Consider the following 27,682-nt stretch of genomic DNA (forward strand, 5'->3'; position numbering starts at 1 on the left):
ATACAGACATAAGGTGGTTTAATATCGGTATGGGGAGGGTTCATAAACGTTAAAAATTACTGTAAATAATAAAATTAATAGTTTGTCGCTATATCACGGAATTACTTTTTTTGCTGTTGGTCCTGGAACGCATCAACCGCAAGTAACAAGGGATTACTGTAGACCACTAATTATCAGTGATTGTTTTGTTCCCAGCTTGATTCAATTTATTACATGATTGAGAAATTTCGAAGGGTCCATACATATTACTTTCGATTCCGGATATATACATTTATTAAGTCTATGTTCCATCTCTTTCCAATGGGGAGCCCTAACTGAAGGTTGGGGACCATGTAATGCAAGGTGTTTCCTTTCCTCGATCAACTTTCTTCCCAAATCTCTCTCTTGCAGTTGTAACTGGTTATGTGAAGTCTTTTGATACAGCCTCTATGAAGTTTGGAGCTGACATAAGGATGGTGAACGTGCAAATGATGGAAAAAAGAGAGAACGCAACCAGGCACAGCCGGTCCACCACTGCTGCTGCAAACTTCCATTCACTGCAGATGGCCTCTGCCTCATCCTGGTCTCGGAATCGCTGGGCTATGTACGCCACCTCCTCCAAAATGTGCTGAATCTCTGGTGGGGGCATGCTGATGCCCATAGCCCCCGCAGCTCCCATGCCAAGGCCTCCAACACTGCCAACTCCTCCAGGTAACTCAGCTTCATCACTTGGGGAGCCATGGGCACGTCCACCCAGTGCTACCCCGGAGTCGCTTGAAGTCGGACAGTGTGAGCTCTCTATGGGGTGGTAGTTGCCAAAGTAGAGGTTCATCGAACCATTGGAGGTGCCTGTGGGACAAGGTGGGCAAGAAGTCTGAGAGAGGGGCACACCCAGGCTTGGTACAGTGCCCATCTCTATGGAGCTTGTGCTGGAGTTGTGTTGGGAGGTGTGACGGTATTTGTAACCTGGCCGCTTGCGCCCTTCCCCTGGTTGTTTCATTCGAAGAAACCAGGCACACCAGTTCAGCAGAACCACACGAATCTAAAAAGATAGAAGAATTTCACCAAAATGTACACACAGTAACACATTCACATAAACAATTTTAAGCTAAATGATAAAATATGACACCAATAACTAGCTGCTTAAAGTCTAAATGTCATATTTTAAACATTAATATTGCTGCACAACTATTAATTCTATGGCTATACTTGACTACAGGCATCCTTGATACTTTGACTCAGTGGTTACTCAGGTTACAATGTAATAACCATCCAGTTACCAGCCCATTTACAAATTGGCAGTCGCCAGGTGGCAGGCTGTCTGATGCTATAGCAAAATACCATGAAAATGCAGTTCTGAAAACTTTATGCCTTATCCTATCATAGTTAATCAGCACTGCCATGCTTTACAGTGTTTCTTCAGCTATGTATGTTTTATTGTGGTTTTTAGCCTGAGATGTGGGTGTTCTGCTGTGATATATAGATGGCAGTCAGCGTTGCATATTTAACTTTTAAATTACACACTCACCCATTTGGGCATTTTGCCTCCATGAGGGTCATGATGATGGAACTGCAGGACGATAACTGTCACCACCACAGACATTCCCACAATCATCATGGTGCTGGCAAAGTACTGGGCTACAGAATAAACAAACAATATTTTAATTGTTTCAGTTTTTGAATTTTATTTATTTATGTTTATCTTTTCAATCCCATGTGAACTACCACATAGTCATATCTGATACACATGTATTAGACAGCACCCTAACATGAACCAAACAAACCATGAAAGAGGTTATTTGCAAAGAAAAAACTGTGCTTTATCTGGGAAAATAAAACCAGCACAGAAATTGTGACAAAATGTCCTGAAAACACCAGAGGAGGTACATTTTCACCCCACAAACGAACATTATGAAGGACATATCTCCCTCCCTCTCTTTCATACAAGTCTGCCCTCCTTTCCCTTATTTGCTGGTGGCTGTGAACTAAGGACAAACAGCATAGCAGGACTACAGCTACTGCAATGCCAGCAGAGTCACATTTAGTGTAATATCAAGAGATTAAGGATTAAAACCTTTGTTGTTGGGATCATGGGGAATAAATGGAAGGAAACAATCAGTACCTACATTATGTAACCTTCATCAACAAACCAGTTAATTTTTAACTAAACTAAACTAAGAATTGCCATGATATATTTACACTTTAGTCAACACAGCTACAATAACTTCTGTCTATCTGTGGGCACAGTGCTGGGTGTTGATTTTGTCACAGGACACAAAAGCAATCAGTCTGCTGATGAAGCTTTACTCACAGTCGTAAACTATATATGTACAATACATTTCACTTTGACCAAGTAAAAGTGAAAAGACACATTACATGCAGGTTTGTAGCTGTAATTCAAAGCATGTAAATGCCCTTCTCTGTGACGGACTATTTCCTCCTGTGACTGACACATAGTTGTTTTAATGATCATCCAACTTTGCACTGAGAAAAATAGAACTGAAGAAAGCACTGTGGATAAAGGAATAATCAGCAAGGAATTGTCTACAAAACCTGCCTGAACTTCATTGGATACACTAGGTGAGATACTAGCATATTGGATATCCATCAATACCAGTAAGCTAGCTAATTTTAGTTAAGATGTCTACTGATGGATGACAGAAAGCTGTATAACTGGTTTCTCTAAATTAAGGTGAAATCCAACCTATTTTCCTGTTGCCTGAGCCTTACTGGAGGTGTAGTGATCAACACCTCCCGCTGATGATTCTATCATCCTACCCACACCAATATGTTACATTTACACACACACAGAAGTATAACCCACCGATGAGAGGAACAGAGTCGGATGTGGCAGGCATGATCTCTGCTACCAGCAGCATGAAAACGGTTAGTGAAAGGAGCACGGTGATGCCTTGACACAAAGACAGAGAGAGAGAGTGGACATGAGCAAATACATCATTATACGTTCAGGGTCACTGGTGTATGAAATCAGTCCTGTGATTACTTATGTACGTAATTAGTGATGTTTTCATGACTCCAGTTATTTATCAGCTGTTGGCTCCTCTGTCGTGTCTAAAGTAGGTTGCAGCTCTAGAAATATCTCAAACACTATGACTATGTAAATGGTGACTACTCATCCAGACAGCTATTCATCAAAAGTCACTGGCATTGATGCAATTCTGGCATAGATTAAGTGGCAAAGCTGGTTTGTTGTACGATTCTTAAACATGTGCAGAGAAATATGAATACACGGAAATGTGAGAGTATGTCGAAATGTTTATGTACAGGGGTGTTATTTCTTTAAAGCTCATTCATTCAAGCTTTGATTTGGTTAATCATTATATAGTTAAAACTGTACAAAGCACATCCAATCTATTAACTAAATGTTTCACAAAGCAAAGGTCATTTAAAAGTCTCCTTTTTTCAAGAGTATGTGTTTGATATGTGTTCAAATCTTCCTCACCCAAAGAAATCTTTTCTCCAGAGTCTGCAGGTAGCAAGAAGACCAGCAGGGCCAAGCCAGAGATCAACACACAGGGGATGAGCAAATTGAGGCCATAATATAAAGTCCTGCGGCGCATGGTGACCGTGAATGTTACATCAGGGTAAGGCTCCTTGCAGCACTCGTAGTATAATTCATTGCGCTTTGCTGGCACACCTAAGGAAGAAGCAAACAAATACAGGTCAAACAATACAAAGTTCACACTAGCTTCTCATATTAACAACCATGATGATTCTCTCTACCTATCTTTTCATTGGTTGGATGGAAGATTGCAGAAGAGGACAGGAGTGGATCTTTATCTGACCAAAATTAGGGCTGTGATTGTTCACTTAGTCCAGGTTAATGGCTTTGTCTGCTTATTACTTTGAACTTTTTTTCTTTAGCTTGGTGAGTGGATATGTCTCTGCCCATTCGTTTCCAGCTAACCTCGCACGTATAGCAGGGCGTGCATGCAGTAATGTCGATGCTCCGACACCTGCCTGGCTGGACACCTGCCACTCACTGAGTTAGAATTCACACACGCAACTCACACACGCACAGAACAACTCAGGGCAGTGACACACAACAGTAACAACATGCTGTGTATCACAATATGTTTAATGTATATTGAATTTTTAATTTATGCGCAGCATAGAAATTTTTTTGCGCTGGGATTGTGTGAGCAGTGCGCAATTGCAGAGGTGCGCAGAATACTATTTGTTGTCTGTTGCAGATACCTGAACAATCTCACCTTGAATTATAATTCCAGAGATATGGTGTGCTTCTCTTACACGTGGCCTGGCAACACTCGTGCTAATGGGTCTAACATTTCAATTGCATGCCATCTGGTCTGTCTGACACTCATTTCCAGCTAGACATCACCCCTGAGGCGCAGGCACTGGGATCTACAATGACTCTGTCCCAGCTGGAGATGCCCTGTTTTGTATGTCTTCCAAAAATGCCCACAATTCCAGTTCTTCCAGCAACAATCACTCAAATAATGGCAGATTGAAATCACTTAAAGCAATAAATCCTCCTCCATCTCGGACACAGGAAATAATCAAGACCAATCCCATTGGGGTAGCACACATGTCGACAATCTTTGACAAATGTATGAATGTTTCAAACAACTTCGTCATCAAAAATGTAAAATTAAAATCTGTTTACTTAAAGATATCAATAATGGATCATTACACAGCAGTAACTCAGTCCACTAGGTCTTGGACTGGGGACCAGAAGTCGCCAGTTTGAGACCCGGGTGAGCCAAAACTCTTGGAGTGTGAGCTGGCAGTGGAAGGTCAGCTCACTTCCTGAGCACTGCTGAGGTGCCCTTGAGCAAGGCCAGGAGTCAAGCGGAGAAATAACTGTTAATATACTTAATGATACAATTACACTGAATTCTACAGTGTATAACTCTCTTACCTACAAGGTCCCACTCCCCATTGGGTATGTAGGTGGATGTATCCACATCCAGCATCTGGAGGTCCAGCAGCCATCCGTTGTGAGTCCAGGAGCCAAACTTCAAGTTGCACTTTTGTACGTCGAAAGGGAACCAGCGCACGTCGATGTAGCACGTACTCTTCAAGATGCCTGGGGGGATGTACTGACAGTAACCCGATGCATTCACAAGAACATTAGTGTGGAAGGTGGCATCAAACCGCTCGTCCGCACTGTGAAGAGAATATGGAGATAGAAGAGTATGTATTCTCAATATTTACTTATCTTGCTTTACAGACATTATTGTTGTCTGCCTGTGGTTTAGGGCTTTTTAAGCTGCCTCTGCTGCACAGAAAAGCTTAATGAGAGCAGTAATTGTCAAATTATTCAAAGCTTAAGATGGTTTCATGTAGCAGACTGGCAAATATTATTAAATAAAAAAAACAAACATTCAAGTACCAAACGATATATTCTCTTGTCTTGGAATAATGCTGGATTGCTGCTGGTGTTCTTTTAAATGTCATGCGGGTGAAGTCCTACTAAAGACAATTTAGGGAGCATTTTGTCATTTGTTTCTCTGTGACCAAAGTTTGCGAAATGATAATTTAAACAGATGGAGGAAAGGATTTCCTTTTTCTTCTCATTGTTATTTTTATTAATATTTTTTGTGGTCAGTGTGTTTCCATGAGAATGGAAAAAATTATGAATAATCCTTGTCTCGTTGTGCTATATTTGTTACAGATTATTGTTTTCCCTCTATTATAGAAACCTAATGTTACTTGAGTGTCTTGATTAACATTCATCTGGATTTACGTGTCCCAATTTAGAGTTACATAACCAGTTTATCTTCATTCATTTTCACCATGAACCAGACAGTGGGTTTTATATTTTCTCTCTATCGTCTGTGACTAAGGTGACATTTTACTCACTTTGGTTTTTTTCTCACTTCCTGACTGCCCGTTTCAGGGTGACTGCATCAAAGAACCCAGTTGTCATGCAACATTTGAGGAATATGAACATTAAATTTGTAAACTTACATCTTATAGTTCTAATCTAAGCCATGGTTTTCAGTTACACAAACTAAACATGGTTTTGATATTTAAAACATTTGCAACTCCAGTCCAAAATGCAATGAAGAAAAATAAATAGAGAACAGATCATTCAAATTCAGCATCAGTAAACTGAGGATACAGTTTAAGCAACTAATTAACAGTTTTTAATCATTTAAAGTATTCAATTTAAGGACATTTGTACAGTTGAAAAAAACAAAACTATTAGTGTGAATCACTGAGTCTTCATTTATTACATGATAGGAACTAAATATCCACATGTAAAGCTATTCTTAAAAGCCAAGTACTCCGTTTGTCATTTTAGGTCATGTGAAAACATTGCTGAGTTACTGCATTTTATGCAAACCCCAGTAAGAAGGATAAGGTCAGTGTGTCTGAAACTTCCTGGAGCTTCTTGCTGGGCTTGCGCTAGCCATTCGCCACTTCGCCACAGGCGAAGTAAATTCCAGATTGGCTACAAGGTTTTTAGACTGTGTAGCCACAGTCTTATTTTTACGGAAAAAACTCTAAAACGTACAACCTTTTCGCTCGCTATTTCCACTAGCGAGCGGCGCTCGCTATTTCCGTTAGGCTATTTCCGCTAGCGAGAACCGCTAGCGCCAGTACTTCCGCTAGAGAACGGCGCTAGCAAAAATTTCGCCGCTATTTCCGCATGCCGACGGAATTAAGCCGAAGCATGCCGACAGAAATAGCCGAAGTGACCCGAACGCTCCCGATCATTAAATATGCACTCGGGTCATGACCTCCTCTCGTCCAATGAAAAACAAAAACATTGCTTTTTTACAAACTGAACCCGCAAAGTGGTGTAAGACAAGGCGAGGACGATCGATCAAAACAATCCAGTGTTTTCTAGTAGAGTTTGTGTTTAACTCCTCATTAATGAACAAATGGTGAATGCTGAGAGGGGGGAGGAGTGGTGACAGACCGATCAGAAGGTAAATGAAAGATATTATCAATACTTGTTTGTAGTCTTCGACTTTTGTTCCCTATGACCAGCAGGAATAACCAACGATGCGTGTAAATATGTATTCACATCGCTTGCTATTTTTAAAACCTTTTTAAATTGTAATGAAAAATCATGTTATTGAATTTAAAAAAATAAAATAAACTATGGCATACAAATGGTGTTGGTGGTGGTCAAAGTTGAAATGTCTTCTAGTCTAAGTAAAACTTACAAGTAAACATTGAGTAATATTTTGTATGACTGTATCTTCACATAGTGAATGGAAGTTTTCAATTGTTGAATCTCACATTCATACCTGCATAAAGTAGGATAGAAATACAGCTTGAACTGTTGACTTTAGTGTATTTTGTAGGTAAATTGAACAGAAAATTTTGCCCTCAGAATGCAGGAAAACAACCCCATTTTCTAAAAAAGCATTGGTCGTCCGCCCGTGCGCCACTGTCTTGGACAAAGAGTGTGGCTTTTTGTGGCTTGCTCAATTCTTTTACACTGAGCCACAGTGGCTTAGTCATACTAGCTCCTAGTGCAAGCCCAGAACAGTCACAAAAGAACTTGACGGGCATCTCAATAGAATCTGAGGATGGACTCGTTTTTTCCTCTGCTATTACTGAGATTGGGTGATCAATGTTTTTCAGGGGAGATAAGTACAGGTATGTTCTTTATTTATTTTCTTCTCTCTCTCTGCATGTGTATGTGAGTATGTGTTTTTGTGGGTACTTGTGTGGCTTGGACCTAAGCAGCGCATGTGATGAATTATTCAAACTATGACCTCACTTTATTTGAAGGTATGTGTGCTTTCCTGCTTAGATGTCACAACAAGCATGTCCTAAACTGTGAGTGTGTGTGTGTGTGTGTGTGTGTGTGTGCGTGCGTGCGTGCGTGCGTGTGTATTGAAAACCCATGCTTGCATGTAATATAGATTTTTTTTCAACGCAAATACTTCAGAATAACACATTTAACATTTTAATAATTAACTGCACACAAATGGACAAGTGATTGTCCCGAGTGAATTTTTCTGTCAACATAACACTCACACACGCACACTGGAGAAAGAGTTCTGTGAAAGGTGGAAATGAGATTGAGTGACAGCGGTGGCAAAGAAAAGTTTCTGAACCCTGGGACATGATTCTCCAAGCTTTACTCTCACTATGCAAAACAAAAACCACATACACACACAAAGAAAGCCAATGAAAGACATAGATGGGGAAGTAACTTATCCACATGGTGTTAAAAGTGTCTTAGAGCAAGACTTCAATGTCAGACCAGAAAAAAATACATAACAGGACAATATTCTGAAAGCAGAGCTCAATTACAATATGCTTTTCAGAATGGTTGCTATTCTAAGCCTGGTTCTGGTTCTGATTCCCGAGAACAGCTCCTCCACACTCCTTTTAATTTTACACTGACTGAAGTGTTTGTAAGAATATTAACACTGAATTTCTGAAGCCTGATAAGGTATAACCAGTACTTTCCTCTTTCTTAATGAGCAAAACGTTATGCAAAGCCTAATTTACATTGATTGATTAATCTAATGATTGCTTTTATTTATATTTTTAGTAATCAATCAATCTCAAAATGAATACACCAGTAATTCTAAATGGAATCTTGTTGATTTGTTTTCATGTGTGGAATCGGGTTACTAATCTGTTGATTAGATTTATACTGTAACGGTGGATTAAATTAACATCCACCCATTTTCTGTTACTGCCTCTCCTGTGGAACCAATCCCAGCTGATTTTGGGGAGGAGGCAAGTACACTGGAATTGCCAGATCCACATAGTAAGACAAACCACTATTTAGGTCTATGCCCCGTCCCATCTGCTGAAGAGGACTGTTTGCTGGGATATTTAAATTGCATTCCTATTGAGTATTATAGAGATGCCACTGATCTTGATTAGCAGAGTTCCACTAATGATTTCAAATGTCATCAGGCACACCATTATCTTCTTGGTAACAGTAAATACCACTGAGCTACATCTAATCTGGATCATACGCAAACAAATAGTGCAGTGAAAGTAACACCTTAATCTTTATGACTTTTGTGTCTCAAGGTATCTTTTAAAGCCAAGATCCGAAACAAAATACAATTCAGACTTTGCAAATATTATTTCCAGATCTTAATAATGTATCAATAATAATGGTCACAGAATAGTCATCATGTTTGTGATTCAACCATTCAGTCATCTAACACCATTTGACACCATTTGTCCATTAATTTGATTAATTCATCTTTACATCTGTGTCAGTGCTTTTTTCTGTAGCTACCTTCCTGAATTAGGATTCTGTCTGTGGTTTAGCTGAGCTGGATGTCCTTCCTGTGCCTCATTGATCCTCAGTCAAGTGAGACCGTTGGTTTTTCCCGCTAATGAAAAAGGACAGCAAACAGCTAGCTGTTTTAGCTCATACAGTCAGACAAGCACACATACATGCATGCAAGCAGGTACAGCTTCATCAACGAAGCAGCAGAGCTTCATTAGAAACTGGGTCTCTATCTCAGTGGAGGCAACATTACAAAACATTAGTAAGTATGGGTAAAGAATAAATGTAATGTTTTCCCAGGGCAGTATGCATGGGTATTGTCTAGATGACTCAAAAAATATTATAAATGCATGAAACATTATTGTGCAACAGTGTGAATCAGTGGGGGAACATAGGATTGACAATATGAGGAGACATGAGACGAATGATTCATCACAGACAAGTTCACTTTCATCTCAATATTTTTAAAACGTTTCAAGATACATCTGACATTTGCACCACCAAAATCATTAAACTGATATTAAAGCACTACAAATAAATGAAGGGATTTATGGTGACCTCTCATCTGAGCAGAAAGCTAGTAAGTTAAGATTCTATTCAACAAAATCCTGGTGACTTATTGGCTGCACACTGATAGCCAACTGCGTAATAGTGTGCCATTTATGTGTATAATTGAGCAGTGTGTGTGTGTGTGTGTGTGTGTGTGTGTGTGTGTGTGTGTGTGTGTGTGTGTGTGTGTGTGTGTGTGTGTGTGTGTGTGCACACCTATGTGCATGCATGTATGTATGTACGTGTGCGTATGTGCATGCTATGCTCTGCACAGGTATTTACTATATATAACAGAGACAGGAGTTCTGAGGTGTGTTGTAATTAGCTATGCACACAAGACTTTATAGCAGCATCAATGTTATTGCATTAAAGTGTACATTCTCTTCTCCTCGGGGGGCACGTAAAGCTTGTAGCTCGGCAGTAGACTGAATCTTTCAGTGTACTGTTCATCTGAGGAAAGCAATAGACTGAGAACCACTAACAACAACCCGCTCTTTAATTCCTTTTCCCTATAATGGCCAAACCTATTGTTGCAGAAACACATGGTCAATGGTTATTCTTTCACAGCTCAAAGTATGGTTTTGGATAAACAAGAACTCTGGTATGTCCACTTTGGGCTGTTTAAAATACATGAACCATTTTCAATTGACTTCCATTACATTTGGTCTGCATGAATCCTATCGATGTTTGTTTTGTTGCCTCCATATCTTCCCTTGAGCGTCTCCAACAGATAAAAATGCAGTAAAATAGCTCTGAATCTGCAGATTCAGATGAGAGCAGAATGTTTCACAGACAAATATGAACTAACTGAAGTGGCCCCAGTATTATGCTGAAAACATTTTTATTTGATCAGTAGATCAGTTATTTTTCAATGTCAATTTGTACAGCTGATATTTCAATGATGATTTGTGCCAAATGCCAATTCCTAGCTTGAAACTATGCTATGTTAGCATGTTAACGACAGTTTCCCTTATTTCATCCCTTGAGTTTTTATTATACTAACTTAAAGTTACTTGAAGTTTATTATATGAGATATTTAATTGGTTCTGTGGGTCGTTTTGCCACGATCACTTTTTATTTTGTTTGCTTTTTCTAACTATTTATTTTGACTGCAGTGTTTTACACATGTGTGCATGTGAATGATATGTGCTTTATAACATGTAATTAAATTGCCTGCATACAGTGTCATTGAGCTGCCAGCATTTTAGTAGATTTGTTTATCATGAAATCAAAATGCTCAAATACTGTACATTTAAACCCTTAAACTAAAAATGTCTGGGTTGTGAACCCCCAAATTTCTGCTTTGTGAGTCCAACACTCCACATCTTATGACTCCTGTGTGGTAAAAAGTCTGTTTTCTGAATGGCAAAACTTCAGTCATATCCAATGGTAAAGTTTTTGGGAAACAGAGACAGTTTTGTGTGAACAGACTTAAACTGGATGCAGAAAAACGTGTAACACAAGAGACGGCAGCTGAGAGAGTAGCGAGACGTAAACGGGTGGACTGTCAGAAGAGAGGAGAGTAAAAAGCTGACACCTTGACAGTCAAAGATAGGTAGATGGGAAAATTTATAAAGAGGGGATAGTGAAAGCTGAGAAAGATAAAATATGAGGAGAAAGAGTTGATTGAATAGAGTGAATTAAAGTGAGACAGTGAGTTATGAAAGAGAGATTGGGGAAGACAGAAATAGCATGAGAGGAGAAGAGAGATGGTCAGGTGAGGAGGGAGTTAGGGAGGAGCAGTGGCAGAGTGTAAAAGGCAGAGAAAGAGAGGGGTGAGAGCAGAGCGATGAGGATGGGTAATCCTCGCAGGTCTAAAAGCTGAGCTTTTAAAATTTGGGTCAACACCTCCAAACCTTTGTTTTCATCCCTGCGTTCCCTGCTTCATTCCCGTGTCGGTGTTTGCTTTTGTGCTACGAGGAAATACAGGGAGGCATGACGAGGAATATCAAAGACTCTTCTCTCAAATATCTGTGACGATCTACCACCAATGAAAAACAGCCTTTCTTAAGCTCAGTTTATGTGTTGGAAGTTATTAAAATCCTTGATTTCTTTAATTAGAATTTCCTCTGTATGATTGACTCTTTGTCTTTATCTGAAAAATCTGAAATCAAATGCTGAGAAGAGTGTAAAATAACTCCTAAGTCATCAATGCTATTCTATTAAAACAATTTCTATAAGCAAATCAGTTGCTCTCTTCAATATTTTTTTGATTCACTTCCTGAAGCAATTCAATTGGTTACAACTAACCATCACAGAAACTCGACAGTATGGAGGAAAATGTAATATGTTAATCACCTTGACATATCCCAAGTTAAAAATGCTAAGAAAGGTAAATGTATTAAATTTATTCATATTATACACAGGACAAGCACTAGTGGATTACAAACTAGCTTAAAAAGACAGCAACTAAAAAAAGGGCAAAGGTCACAAATTTTTGCGATTTTCCATAATCCTTTCAACTTAATTATACCTTCCAGAATCATGATCAGCTTTTTTTAGAGCCACTACAGAGGTGACATCAAAACTATAAGTACCAGATACTAATTACTTTTTTTAGCGCAATTAAAAAAGCAACGAGAATCACATTGAGTTGATATGATATAGAGGAAACAAGACTTTAGAGGAAAGGCAGTTTCAGGACACTCTCTGTCTCATTACTATCAGAAAAAACTTGTAATTTTTTTCTCAGGGGGGCGAAGGGCTAAAGGAAGCTGACCTGTTGTAAAGGAGGATGTCAGGGGTCCAGACCTGGTCTGAGGGGAATCGAAGGTTCTGGACACCAGGGTAGCTTTCTGGATTCCAGCTCAGGTAGATGTCAGTCCAGTACTGAGGAATAGAAATGTGAAGCTTTTGAGCTATAAATTGCTACTCATTCTTACATACAGTATGGATTAGTAATGAAATGTTATTCATCTCAATACATAAATGGGGCAGTGGCACAAATAATAAAACACAAGAAGGCTAGTCTTGCTAGACAGAGAATAAAAAAAGCATCATACAGGGTTCACAACCTACATTTACTGTGGATTTCTTGCACAGGCAGTGCTTTCATTAAGAACCTGTTCAGAAAAAACTTAAAGTGACAAAAAATAATGGCTATTGAGATATTCTTTTCTCAGCTTGTGTCGATTTCACACATCTTCAAGTCAAGACGTCTAGTGATATGATCAGTGAGCACAAATCAAATTGGTTCCAGTAGTCCTATAAGCTGTACAGTCAAATTCCACTATGAATGAGTCTCTTTCTCCTGTCATTCTATATCACCTTCCCTTTTCCTTCTCCACTACTCTGTCACACAATCTTGACAGTCTGTCAGTGATGATTTTAGATTCCAGCATCTTGGATGGATGAGCTAAAGCTAACACTGGATGTGCTGCGCTCGACTGAGAATGTTAATATTTTTGACTGAAAACTTTCACAGAGATTGAATCCAGAGATATATAATGTGTCTGAGTCTGTATCATCAATTTTTAATAACATCAAAAAGCCGTGCGTAATTTAACAAAGTCACTCACGCAATCTGGATTTTAACTGAGTAGTAAAGTCATGGATCTAATTAAAGCACATTATGTTCAAGTCACGAGTGTTGACTCACCAGCTGCAGCCAGGCATTGGTCATTAGCACTTGGTTCTTCTCATCCTGTGGATAGATGTACCAGTAAATAAAAAGAAGGGGAAAAAAGAAGGGGAGAAAATAGGCTTTGTTGTCAGTTCATTAACCAAAAAACAACAAACTAGACAAAGTGAAATGCATGAAAGCATGATTTATGTAACCACGCTTACTTCCGTTAACAGATTTCACAGTGGGACCATTTAATAAATTACACAACAGCTACAAAACTCTATGTCCCAGTGGATTTAGACGAAGGAGATGAACTGTAAAATATGACTATCACTTCACGGAAAAACAAAACAAAAACAGAGACAAATTATGTCACATTCATCGAGCAAAAACATATTAAAAGGCGCATTGTGACTGATGCACAATGATGAGACCTGCTTATTCATTTAATTAGACAAGTTGTTTTAAATATGTTCTTATCTAGTTAAGTGTTACCTACTAAGCCAGGCCAACCTATGGCTCACATGCAGCTCTTTGCTCAGTTTCATGCGACTGTGTGTAAATGTGTATGTTAATGTATGTGCTTTGCTTAGCTTGAGTTCAACACGGTGTGTTCATCTAAGGCACATGCAGGTTTGACCCAAATCTTTGGGAGGTAAAACAAAATTGTTGAGTATTGTGTCATGTTCACTCAAAATTTCAAAGAAAAATGAACAGTAAAAAGAAAATATTCTTAATAATTTGGTTTCATCTTATTAGTTTCTTTTATCAGCTGTAGCAAAATCAACTTGAGTGATTGCCTACAGTTTATTTACTGTATATGATGCACTAGTTTTCAAAGTAGCATCATATTCTAACTGCATCATGAAAATATTTCTGTGATCGGCTGAAAGCAAGCAAAGAAAATTCTCTTCACACTGGACAGCAGGGGAAGACTGAATAGGATCAGAAGGATTTAGGCTTTTTCAATGTGCTGCATCAGTTTATCAATATGTGCCAAACCCATCTCTGCTGCATGTGTTTTCTGGAAGCAAATGACCCAGATGAACAGAAGTCACAGCTGAATGTAACAATGTGTCGCTTCAGAGATTTCATAGCCCCTCATGCTTTATGTATATTGGTGTGCATATTTGTGTGTCTATTGGATTTACAAAAATAGAATTTTTTGTAAAAAATAGTATAAATTGTCTAATTTAAGAAAAATAATTTGTCAGAAATACTTTTTTTTACTGTGAACAAGTCATGCAAAAGATAAAAAATAAAAAAAAACTAAAATTTTATTTTGTAATGTACTGATATGTTTTATTTGGATGTTTTAGTCATATTTTTACTTCCTGCTATAAGAAACTCTTTGAATATTTCACTTTCTCTTTGGAACCAAGCTTTTTCTAGGAGCATCTGAAGTGCTCTCAAGGGGCCCCAATGGCCCCTTGGCAGCTTTGAAAATTTTTAGAAGCTACCCTGTTTAGGCTTTGGGTCAGTAATAAGCACAAATCAGACATATAAACAGAAACGTAATTTACGTATGTAACTATGGTTCTATGAATTCTGGATGACGTGCAGATCGTGTACTGTATTAATATCAACAAAGTCACGGGTGTGATATGAGAGATCTTATTCAGTCTTCAGAATGAATAGAAGAATGAATAGAACATCTTTATCAGTCATTCAGAGTCAAGGGTGACATGTTTACTGACGCCAGAACAATAATTTGCTCCCCAATGCACCAGGTAACTACAACAGGTTTTTGTGTAGTTTGATTTTTTTTAGATAATTTTACATTTTCTTATATTTATAAATTCTTGAATGGAACTCATAAACAGCTATAATGCAAATTATTCAAAAAATGCACAAAATACAAGTAAATGCTATCTTCCTTACCACATCTATGATCTGCAGTAGTGTCATGCCCAATTCCACCAAGATGGGGGCTGAGTCGTTGACCACAGGTCGCTCCAGTCGGTTATAGTTGGAAAGCAGTTCCTTGTATAGCTTCCTCTGGTATTCTCCCTGCAGGGATCCTGGGGAAAACAAGCAAGATAAACTGACTAAGATGATGGTAATCAATCAAAGTAGATGTCATGTGAGTACAGTTTATTTATCATGAGCAAAATTTGAAATGTATTTTTTAGCTATTTTTCTTGAATACTTTTAACTGCATTTTAATCCTGAAAGAACTATAAATTGTCTCCCTAACTTTTATCCTGCATATAATAATTTGCATTGTAAATATAATGTACTGTAACTAATGAGCCTTTACAGTTTCTACCAAGCTGTTTCTGATTCCTTCATCCAGTCGAGGCGTGTTGGTGTGAGCAGCATTTAACAGGAGGGTCTGTTGTTCAATACACATCCACGGACTGTACAACACACACACACACACACACACACACACACACACACACACACACACACACACACACACACACACACACACACACACACACACACACACACACACACACACACACACACACACACATTGTGCAGCTTCTTCAAGTTGGAGTGGACTTCAGGTCCAGAGTAATGAGGAAAACACACTTGTTGGCCTAACTTACATCACCATTATTGATCGTCACCTTCCAGACACATTTAGTATGACCCATTTGTCCTCAAATAGAGGGAGGCAGAAACAACTTAGCACCCACACAGCATCACTCCACATTGTTACCAACCTGAGTCACCTTCTTATTAGTGCTGTTTACAAACACCAAGCAAAGGTGCATTTAATGAATGATATAATTAAATACTTTATTTTACTGTCATATGGGAATGGAGACAATAGATAGAAAAAAAAAATCAGAGACAAGCATGTCACATAAGTAAGTAATGAGGAGGGAGGAATAAAAAGAAGAGGAGCAGACTCTACATCTCTGTAAAGCTGTGAGGACGAGTGTAAGTTTGACCCAGAATGGCATTGTTTTGTCTGTAAAGGCTAGAATGAGAAGAGTTGTGTCAGGGCTGTGCGTGAGGTCAGTGATGGAGGGACCATAAGATGCTGCTCAATCCCATCCCATCACACTGATGCATCACTTTTCACAACTTCAATCATTCATTCATCTTCTCAACCCGCTTTATCCGCTGACACTCCAGGTGCTCATGTGGAAGTTGGCATACAATTATTTATTTTTATCTGTAATATGCTTGAATTGACACCCAAGCAAATGCTCTAACAGCTGCTGTACTTATGGGTTCTGCAAAGATGAAACACAATTTCAATGAATCAATGCACAGGGAGATAATGTCACGAATCTGTCCATTTATGCAAAACGTAATTGCTTTCATACATTCACTCAAATTTAACTAGAGTAACAGCAGCTGCTATCCTACCAACTTTCCTCCTGTGTTTCTCCTGGTTTTATTAACTTCAATTGTGAACTGGGGCTCAAATAAATACAACTACAGTAACAAGGCAGTAAGAGACTACAACATCCCTCGACACTCCTGAATTCAAAATTTTACCCTGACCTATACATTTTTGTGCCTCTGGCTTCCTGAAAATGTTGGTTTTTGTTTTGTGATTATATTTCATCAGGTTTCAGAGATGTGTACTTAAAAAGGTATAAAAGTGAAAATTTGACCCTGACCTAGTTTTTCAAGGTCAAGGCTGTGATCTAATTTTCATCCCCTTTGCCTCCCTAAATATAACACCTTTTGTTTCATCTTTCTATCTTATTCCTGATATATGTGCAAAAAAAATTACAAAAGTTAAAATTTGACCTTGACCTAGTTTTCGAAAGGTCAAAGTCATCATCTCATTTCCATCCCCTTTGCCGCCCGAGTAATGTGCTTTTTGTTTCATCTTTCTATCTGCAACGGTTAGATAGATAGATAGATAGATAGATAGATAGATAGATAGATAGATAGATAGATAGATAGATAGATAGATAGATAGATAGATAGATAGATAGATAGATAGATAGATAGATAGATAGATAGATAGATAGATAGATAGATAGATAGATAGATAGATAGAGATGATGACACACACACAGTGATCACAAGCAACTGAATGCTACAACATAAACGTGATATTCACAGACACAGTGGGATAAGATGATGGGATTCAACATACTTTTAAATATGCAAATGTGAATAATATGGGGCACAGCCTGAAGGACATTCTTCCCATGCTTCCTCCCTAACTTCAGGCTTTCCATTTATAATCTCCATTCTTCACACCATCTTTCTCTCTCATGTGAAACCCACTTCGATTTTTTAGAAACTCCCCTCCATCTCAATTCTGCTGTATATTTTTCATTTCTCTCTTTTTTACTGCACCTGTCTCCTTCTGTCAGGGGTTTTATTCCTTTACAAGCCTTACTGAATCTTGTGATCTCCCATCTTTTGTCACTTCATACAGCCCTCTGTCTTTTTACCTCTGCTCCTCATTTAAAGTCTGTCTTTTCTCATCCTGAAGTCACTTTCTTTCTGCTTTCAGCATTTGTTACTTGTTAATTGCAAAGAATTAATGTAGGTTAAAAGGGAATGAACAAAAAGCTGTATAAAAGTGCACAGGATCTCGGCGCTATCACCATTTAGCATCATCTGCAAACAAATGGTGGGATTTAAATATGAGGTCCCTTGAGGAAGAGAAAGAGGGAAGCCAAATAAACAGGCAGAAAGTGTACTTCATTCACGGTGTTAAATTATACGTGTGAACTGAGAGGTCAAAAATGTTTTGCAGTGGTTTCTGAAAACACAAGCCACACACACACACACACACACAAAAGGAAGGTCACACTGTAGAACTATTTTGGTCACGCATGTAAAAAATCTCTGAAGTGTGATGCAACGTTTTCTTTGGTTTCACCAATGCACCATATCTGAAAAGATGTAAAACATACTAGAATAAATTTCTGTACTTTTGTTCAGACTCAGCATGTTCTGTGCAGGTCACATGGTGGTTGCCTCTTTCTGTTTTCTCTCCCCAGTGATTACAATTCCTTTGTGAACAGAATTATTCTGTGTTCTTATTTAATCACATATAACCAGTATTGGAAATAGAAAAGGGAAAACAGTTTTATATCTATGTCAACTTTTCAGATCAGATTCTTTATCTGGTCACTATTCTCCCAATGGTGATAGGAAAATATTATTTTATACACTGATTTGTGTAAAAATTTGAGGCCATTCAAACAAACGAACCCTTCACACATCCACTGTGTCCTGTTATGTGGCTCACCCTAAAAAATATGCATTAAAATCTGCTCCTCATTATTTTGAGTGATTCTGTCTGAGAAACAAGCTCCCTAAACTTCCAATATTCATGCTAAGAGCAAATTCTGTAATCCAGCCTGTAACATAACAGAGCTCTGATCCCAGAATGCTGTGGGACAGAGGGACCAGAGTAATGAATCCGAAGCAGGAGAGGGCTGAACAAAGAAACCACAGACAGGCTGTTGCTCCCTGAGGACCTGGACAGTCAACACTTCAACAAATGCAACACATTTACTGACATTCAGATGTGAATATTTTGTGTTACAGGTACCAGAGTGACTTTTTACACAACTTGGACTGGTGCGCCAAAACCTATGTCACTTGATGTAACCCTCCTAACCCTCTTAACACTTACCCTTACCCTAACTATGACAATTTTACCTCTAAGTGCACTTTAGAAATGTGCAACCGGCCTGTTTGGAACAGGCACTGCATTCATACACAACATCACAATAATATAAAGGGAACAAACCTTGTGTTCCCAGGAAGAATGTAAATGTGGTTATGCTCTAGGTTAAAAGGCCAATATCTGGAAGTGGATACGAGTATGAACATTTGTCAAAATACAATGTCTGAACTGGTTGAAAACATTTAAGGTCTGAGATGTTGACAACATGTTTAAATGAGAGAGATGTTTGTAGATTCTGGGGGACAGGGATTTCACAAGCCTATAGGCTTCTACCCGTCAGCCGTTTTTGGGTTTTTTTTCGGCTGTAAATGTGATGAAGATGTGAAGTCTGTTATATTAACATGTCTGGAAAAGAATGAACTGAATAAATAAATAAAACTAGATATATGTTGTAACCCTAACCCTAACACTGAAGCACAGGCACATGATTTAATTATTCAAAGCTTGAAGCTGGAACAACATACACACAACATAACAGACACTTCCTTTTTCAAGCCTGCAAATGTGTCTCTACCTCCACAGAGAACATCTGTCAGCCCCTACCATTAAGATCTGTATCTTAAAAATGTCAAAATGTAGAAATAATGAGACATGATGTTTGAAGAAGTCTGTTCCCTGTCTGTGTATATGTGTGTAAAATGTGTTCATATCTATATATACAATTTGGAAAACGTGTCTTTCATACAAATCTCAGAGAATCTTGCAATCTGCTCCATTGTCACTGTATATTGATTCCTACTTGTGAACTCACATGTGTGTGTGTACCTTACACCCTTCTATCTCTAAAATAAGCAAGTGAGCATTGAATTAAATTAAGGTCACTTCTACAACAGTGGACACCTCATTATTTCCCTATCAATCATTTGGTGGGGGAAGGAGTTGAGGGAGGTCAGCAGTGAAGCATCCAGATGTTCAGCGGGTTTGAGCCTACGTGGTAACCCAGGTGGTTTGTTTCAACACAGACAGAGAGAGACAGGTAAAGAGGGAGAGGGGGAGTTAGAGCAAAGAGAGATGATGATAGCAGACGGCGTGAAAATAATTGTTTAGAGAGGCGCTAGACAGAGAGGAAGAAGAACATACTGTGAAGGTGGAGGGCAACCGTCAGCCCTAAAAAGATCCATGCACTCGTTTTTATGATGCTGTTTAGTTTTCAATGATAACATTTAAAACACACAACTGGCTAAAGTGTCCAATTATTTATTTGAATTCTCACCCCAGTTTTTGGTTGATTGGTTTTAGGATTAGGTGCAATTTAATTTTGCCTAATAACAGGCAAGTTAAGTGGAATTTAGTGCTGGTAACCAGCAATAGCTACTGCCTTACTCTCTCTGTGAGGATAAAAATGTAATTGCATCTGATGTCGTCAGCTTTGTTTTAAAGAAGCATTTTTTTATGAACTTGTACTTAACTAAGATTCACTTTACCCAATTTGCTTAAATGCTGAAGAATCTGATGGAATATCAGCACAATAGTGAACAACAGTCACAACACCAGTCCTTATGTACAATAATACATCCCTCTAATAGTACACCATTTATAACAAGCAGGAGCTGGGGACTGAGGCTCAAAACAACGGCCTTCCAAGAGATGGACAACTCTTCTCAGACTTGAATTAAAGCCACCCATAGTCTATATAAGAAAAAGTTTACTAAAAAAGCATACTGATAACAAGAAGTTTAGATGATGCCAGTGACTACCTACTGATGACTAATGATACTAAAGCTGCTCCACTAATTTTTATCTCCAACAACAGCATATCCAACGAACTAATGAATTACCTGGTTCTTAATGCCGCATGGCTGCAGTCACATTTTTTTGTTTATCAAACATAGTACAATGGCTTTTAGATACAGTTTCTGTTTGGCCAAGTGTCATTCATATATCAGTCTGCACCTTTAAAAGTAGCTCAGTGCTCAACCCTTACTAGTGCACATGGATATGGAAATGTATAAACATAAACTATACCACTGTTTTACAAAAAATGTGTTGTTTAACTTTTCCGTATTTACACAATATCTAATACCTGCAACCCTGAGTAGCTTAAGACAGAAGCAGCACTGAGGGGAAGTAATGTCTAAAATCACTCATGGTGAGAGAGAAATGAAGAGTCAGTATGGGGGAGATGAGGGATGGTGAGGGAGACCAAAGGGATTTAAGTAGTAAGTTAAATTGTACATCCACTACTTAATCCTTTATTCATTTTTCATCACTCTCTATTAATGTCTTTCACTTTGCTGCCCTTTATTGTGTCTTTGTGCTCTTCTCTTTCCATGTCCACTCAGCAGTTATGAGTGTGTGAATATTGTGCTAAATGCACCCCTCCAAACGCAGCATTCACAGCATCATGTCGCAATCTACAGTGAGGATCAAGCGTACGGTGCTGCATAGTAATGGAGATTTAAATGGATGGATTCATTGAAGTGAGATCTATTAATCTATGGTCGGGGGGCTCAAAGCCTTAAAACCACTGGCTGCTTAATCCTAATCCAGAAGCTAAGACCTCTTCTGTGTTGAACCACTGAGTGCTTGGTTACTGCATCCGCACTCCAACACACTGAGGAACACAATCTACAATGCATTTATTGTCCTTTCAGAACAAAAAAAAAATTGGAATCAGAAGGCTCTAGCTGTAGTTAGTACTTGAAGGAAGCTTCCACTGTTGTAACACCACCAAAACAAACCCATAAAAATACCAACTATGAAATAAAACCACAATTTGAAATCTTCATGATTTAACAGTGCAGAGTCTAGCAATCTGTTGTATACTGCTTAGCACGGAAGACATAATAACAAGCATACTGTGGAAGAGTTGCAAGAGGAGAAGAGACTAAATGGAGGAGACAGAAGTCATCAGAAGAGATGAGGCATTGCAGTTAAATCAAGCAGATATTATTACAGCATATGTGCCAGCCTGCACTCTTACCAGTCTCTGATTCCATGAGACAGGGTCAAGACAATTAAGAGAATCTGTATATCTTTGGGGCACCTGAAATGGGGTTGATTATTCTATTTTTATTTGTTGAAAAACTGAAAAAGAAGGAAAGAAGAAAAAACAGATTTGTGTCCAAGGACAAATAATACCCCTGCTACTGGAAAAATTCAATTTTGTTGACATGGATAGACTATTAACTCTGTCCTGAGAGAATTATAACAAGTTGACATAAAAATCACCTAAATTGAAAGAATGTTTGATCTTGTTCCATGGGTTTTTGTAGAGATGAGGATTGACTTTAACTCTACTCACAGGTGAATATGAGGAAACTGACATGAAGCTGATCTCAGTTCAAATGTGCCAAACATATATTGTAGATGATAGTCTCTCAAATATGTTATACTTGGAGGGACACTCATTTACCAAGGAATAATCTATCCCAGTCAGTTTATCCTCTGTTTCATAAGCCTGAGCACATCCATCTGATTCACTTCATCATCTGTCTACAACAGTGTGGAATAGAATCTAAGACACGTCTGTTGCAAGGAAGCTCAAATGTCTCGCTCATCTCTTTTTGTTAGTCTCCTGTGTGTTTCTCTACAGACAGCGACTCATGAATGGTGCAGTGAATCATAAAAGGACAAATGGTCCTTTAACACCACTTTCCAAACAGTCCTGCCAGCATTCAAACAAAACTCACAATATAGATAAAAATTTAAAATAACATTCACTTTCTCACAAATGCTGGCAGTCCACCTAGTCTGTTTCCTTAATAAATCTGCTCACAATAAGGTCTTAGAATAATCTTGAGTAACTGGGTCAGGATTTCTGGAACATAGACTGCTGATGAGTTGTTTGGGATTTTTTTTTTTAATGAATTATTTATTGTAATTATTTTTTTGGTAGATGTCTATGATTGTATCTTAAATCTCAGAAACCGGGACCAAAATAATCTGCATGAACAAATTGCAACCCAGGAGGAAACACATGTATTTTTGATTTTGGGGTGAACTGTCTCTTCAGGTGTTTTTTTTTATTTTTATGAAGCTCTTGCTTTGTTTTGGGGTTTTTTGTTCGTTATGAAGTTAGCAAATTATGTTTTGGTACATGGACAAAACGTTCATCTCCATCATCCTTCACTGGATGTACAGTCTGCTTTAAAACAGACTAGGACATTTTCAATTGGTCTTTCCAGTAGTTTGGTCAGCCTTGAGGGTTCAAATGACATTTTCATAACCAACCAAACTGCATTAGCTGGGAAAAAGCACCAGCAACCATTTTTACCAAACAGGTGAAGTGAAGCAGCTATTGCAAGTCTATTGCAACACCGGAATCTATTAAAAAATCCAATTAAAATTTATTCAATCTACACAAACTAGTCATCAATTCAGTTGATGGTTTGGTTGGACTAGAAATAAATTCAAATAAAAAATAAAATACTGTGGCTATAAGGAGTGAAACATAGATTTTCTCTTGCATTCTTAAATGGTCTATGCTTCAGTTGAAATTTGAATCTGCTTCATGCCCGGACATTTTGGTATCGTGGATGAAAAGCCACATGAACATGAGTAATTCTACTGATTTTGTGTAACAAACCTTCTGAAATCTTGTGGGAACACATGACACGTAAACAAAGATGTCACCACAGATCATCAAGCAACAACCACACATTGGATCTACATGGGAAAAAAAGCTGTTTATCAGGCCAAACAATGGACTGTTTATCCGTTTTAAAATTGGCATATGGAGTAATTTTACTGTTACACTGGAAAATGAAAGAGAACAAAGACTGTTGTGGACCAGGAAGTAGCAAAGATTAGTCAGGATGAAATGAGGAGGGCATTGAAGAGGATGAAGAGTGGGAAGGCACTCGGTCCTGATGATATACCTGTAGAGGTATGGAAGTGGTTCTGACTGGGTTGTTCAACAGGAGAAGAAGAATGCACAGGCAGGAGAAAAGTGTCAAGTGTGATGTGTAATAGAAGAGCTTCAGCTAAAATGAAAGGAAAGGTGTACAAAACTGTGGTGAGACCAGCGATGTTGTTTGGTCTAGAGACAGTGTCACTGAGGAAAAGACAGGAGACAGAGCTGGAGGTAGCAGAGATGAAGATGCTGAGGTTCTCTCTGGGAGTGACCAGGAAGGATAGGATCAGGAATGAGTACATCAGAGGGACAGCACATGTTTGAGGTTTTGGAGATAAAGTCAGAGAGGCCAGACTGAGATGGTTTGGACATGTCCAGAGGAGAGATAGTGAATATATTGGTAGAAGGAATCTTGAGTTTTGAACTGCCAAGCAGGACCCTTGGAGGAAGACCAAAGAGGAGGTTTATGGATGTAGTGAAAGAGGACATGAAGGTAGTTGGTGTGAGAGAAGAGGATGCAGAAGACAGGGTTAGATGGAGGTAACTGATTCACTGTGGGGACCCCTGAAGGGAAAAGCCAAAAGGAAAGAAGAAGTAAATATACTGTTTTAAATGAATGCACTCATTATTTACCAGTAAAACTGAACATTTGCATAAAAAATATTGTACAGCTAAATCTGCATTGACAGGAAAACTCATGCTGAACTAAAATGCTGCAGCACCCAGTCTCCTGCTTTAAAATTAAGATATAATAGAAGAATGACCGCTTGACTTTGGTGGAGGTCTACGCTCTTTGAAAGAGAAACCAAGGCTCAAAACACTTTAACTTCTTGCGATATCTTGACAGTAGATAGAACGCTTGCTGAACATTACTGTCCCAGCATGAGAGAGCATCTCTCTCCATGAAAAACAGCAGAGTGTCACAAACTGCTGCTTTCCTCTTTGTCACTTCCTTTATTCTTCTTTTCGATCATTAAAGTTATTTCTTTCCAGCAAAGTGACAACATCATGTTTTGCCCATGAGCAATCATATAGATGCTACCTATCCACACTATAAAACATAATTAGATCATGGGAATTGGAAAAGAAACAAAAAAAATCTTCAATAAAGCCACAAACAACCCAGATGCTACAACTAATGATTGTGATGTGATGATGGAATGGGGATTAGGAGAGAATTACGAGTCATGCATGCAAATCTCATTGCACACGAATGAACGAACATTAACACAGATACTCTTTTCGTAGGCACAGAGCATTTAAAAATAACTCTTAATGCAATAAACTGCTGTATTAGAAAGGAGTGTGACCACACTCAGAGAACAGCCCACATTCAGGATGCAGGAAAAGGTTATTGTTTTTCCCCCCAAAATTCACTGATTCAGATGCCAGAGTTGCTCAGGAGAAAATCTGATGACCATAATTAAGTGATTTCTGTGGTTCAATTCAAGGAGTAAGACAACATTTCTGATTTCCATACATATTCAGACTAATTACAGAAGAGATAGCTTCCCAATTGTAAAGACTGAAAACAACCCCAAAAAAAATTAAACACTAGCTTTCATCAATAAAAAAAATAAACAATATTTTTCAAGATTATCCAGAACACACTGGAATTATATGTTTCCACCTGATTTGTGGCTGACAAGCAAAAGTCGAAAATAAAGGTTTGCTGCTTTTTTTTAAAGCATTTTGAAATTAATTCATTATTTTTAAACAGGCTCAAACTCTTCGTCAAAAAAAAAAAAAAAAAAAAAAAAAGAAGATATTAACGTATTCACGCAGCGCTGTGACTTACACTCAAACATACCTTTGAAAAGCATGGTCGCGCAAATGCAAAACCAAAACGAACATGGTCCCAAAAACTTCGGGAATCGCATCCTGGCGCTGCTCAGTGGACTCCGACCCTCAGCAGCGGGCGCTCAGAAATGTTCTCCGGCTCGGAGGAGGTGTGAACATGAGGCTGGACAGACAACGAGGACTGAGACAAGCGTGTGAGGAAGAGAGAATGAACGTGGCGCGTTCACGCTGCTTCAGACGCGCAGTCCGCCACACGGCGACAGGCAGGCGACTGGGAACCCTGACCCCAACAAGACCACTTCAACACCTTGTCATGATTGATTTTAATTTCCGTCCCAACAGCCAAAAATCTGTTGTGGAATTGAAATCTTGAAACTCTGAAAATAAGATTTAACTCGCCTTTTCAAAGATATTTAGCTGTAATTGCTGTTCAGTATTAAATGTCAGACTTACAAACCTCATAAATGCAGTTGTTTTGTATCTCACACTCTCATGGCTGTTATGGCTTTACTGTCATTTCAAATAAGTGAATGCAGCAGAGGGATCTATGACACATACACACACACACACACACACAGAAAGCGTGTGTGCTCCATTCAGTGATGTTATCTAGGTGTTTATCATATCTTTTATTTATAGATAAGATAACTTTCCACTTCCAGATTTAGTCTTATTAAAAGCTTTGTGTTTGGCATGTAGCATTTGTGATGTCAGAGTTGCTGCTGTGACCTCTTAAATGAGACTCATGGAGGAAAATCAAGATGATGCACGGTCAGAGGTAAATGTTTCCATTTTAAGTTAAATAGAATAATTCTATTTTTTTGTTACAAATTGATTCATTAATGTTTGTGAAGAAGAGATGATCAGTAAGTCTTGTCTTCAGTCACTTATGTAGATCCAGAGTCCAGGAGATTATCCCATTTGACAACAGGCCGAGTACACCCTGGATGTAGAAAGACAAATATCTATTCAGTCTGATACCTACAATCAATTTCAACTGAACAATTCACTCATATTCCATGTTTTTGGTGGGAGGAAGCCAGAGAACCTGGACAGAACCCACACGGACACAGGTATAACATGCAAACTCGACGCAGAAAGGGCTCAGGTAGAATTGAACCATATTTACCACTGTGAGGCAACAGTACTACCCACTGCATCTCTATGCTGCCCTAGACATTGATTACATGATTAAAACCCAATCTTAACATGAAGGAATGAGCTGCAATACATTTTTAAGTGCAATGGCTTAAATAACAATATGTAAAACAGAATGCTTCTATGTTTGAAATTAAATATTTTGCTATTTTTAGTTTATAAACCAGTAAGGTGTCAGCTCAAACAGTTTTATTTTCACATATCTGAAAATCTACATTGTACAATTTATTTAGTCTTCTGACTGGCTTGTTGTCCTGCTTTGCTCAGCTTTTTCTGAACATGTAAGTTTGTATATAAGTGTATTTATGACACCTGGCTAAAATATCAGCCTTTTTCAGAAGCACTTGTTTTATTTTCAACAAACTTGTTTCCAATTGCAACAGGTGGCTCAAAAGCTCTGTAAGATAAAAGCCACTTCCCATTACCTAACTGGCACCACTCAGCTGTTCTATGACAAACATAGTGGAGCATTGTAAAAAAAAAAAAAAGAACATATGGGAGAACAGATCAATCAAGCAGATGGGGAGACCGCTCACAATGAATGCTAATGTTGTGCTGTGTCAGTGAATATAATTTTTTTTTCTAGAATTGATCATATGTCATGCCTACGGCTTGTCGATCTCCAGAAGGGCGAGAAATCTACAGAAATCTGATAATGCTTAAATCAAAGACAAAGTCAAATATCATGGCTGCACACACAAAAACAAATTCATATTCATCTCTTTACCTTCCTCAGTGCTGGAAATGACTCAAAACTCCGAACAATGAAGTTAGAGCAGATCTCAACCCCTTCTTCTCCCTAGACTGGAAACTCTCACTTCTGAAAGTACCTTGTCACACAGCAGTTTCTCATTGCTGATGTTAAAAAAAGGTCTAACAGCACATTTTTTTGTATTTACTGTGTGTTTGTGCAAAGTCTGGCTCATAATCAAATGACCTATTTATTCCAGACCATAAATAATTTGAGTCGGAAATAGGACCCGACAGGCAATGAGG

At 38.4% G+C, this 27,682-nt stretch overlaps 1 protein-coding gene across 1 annotated transcript; it reads right to left on the reverse strand.

Moving 5' to 3' along the window:
- Nucleotides 1–366: 366 nt before the first annotated feature.
- Nucleotides 367–25,807, reverse strand: LOC137602684 (neuronal acetylcholine receptor subunit alpha-7-like). Its single transcript, XM_068325613.1, has 9 exons — nucleotides 25,539–25,807; nucleotides 15,186–15,325; nucleotides 13,338–13,382; nucleotides 12,459–12,568; nucleotides 4,883–5,130; nucleotides 3,443–3,637; nucleotides 2,804–2,890; nucleotides 1,508–1,617; nucleotides 367–1,021 (listed from the first exon to the last, which is right to left on the reverse strand). Exons 1-9 carry the CDS (start codon nucleotides 25,606–25,608, stop codon nucleotides 401–403), a joined length of 1,626 nt encoding a protein of 541 aa, XP_068181714.1. The 5' UTR covers nucleotides 25,609–25,807; the 3' UTR covers nucleotides 367–400.
- Nucleotides 25,808–27,682: the final 1,875 nt, after the last annotated feature.

Source organism: Antennarius striatus, chromosome 10, assembly GCF_040054535.1.
Source record: "Antennarius striatus isolate MH-2024 chromosome 10, ASM4005453v1, whole genome shotgun sequence".
NCBI lineage: Eukaryota > Metazoa > Chordata > Actinopteri > Lophiiformes > Antennariidae > Antennarius > Antennarius striatus.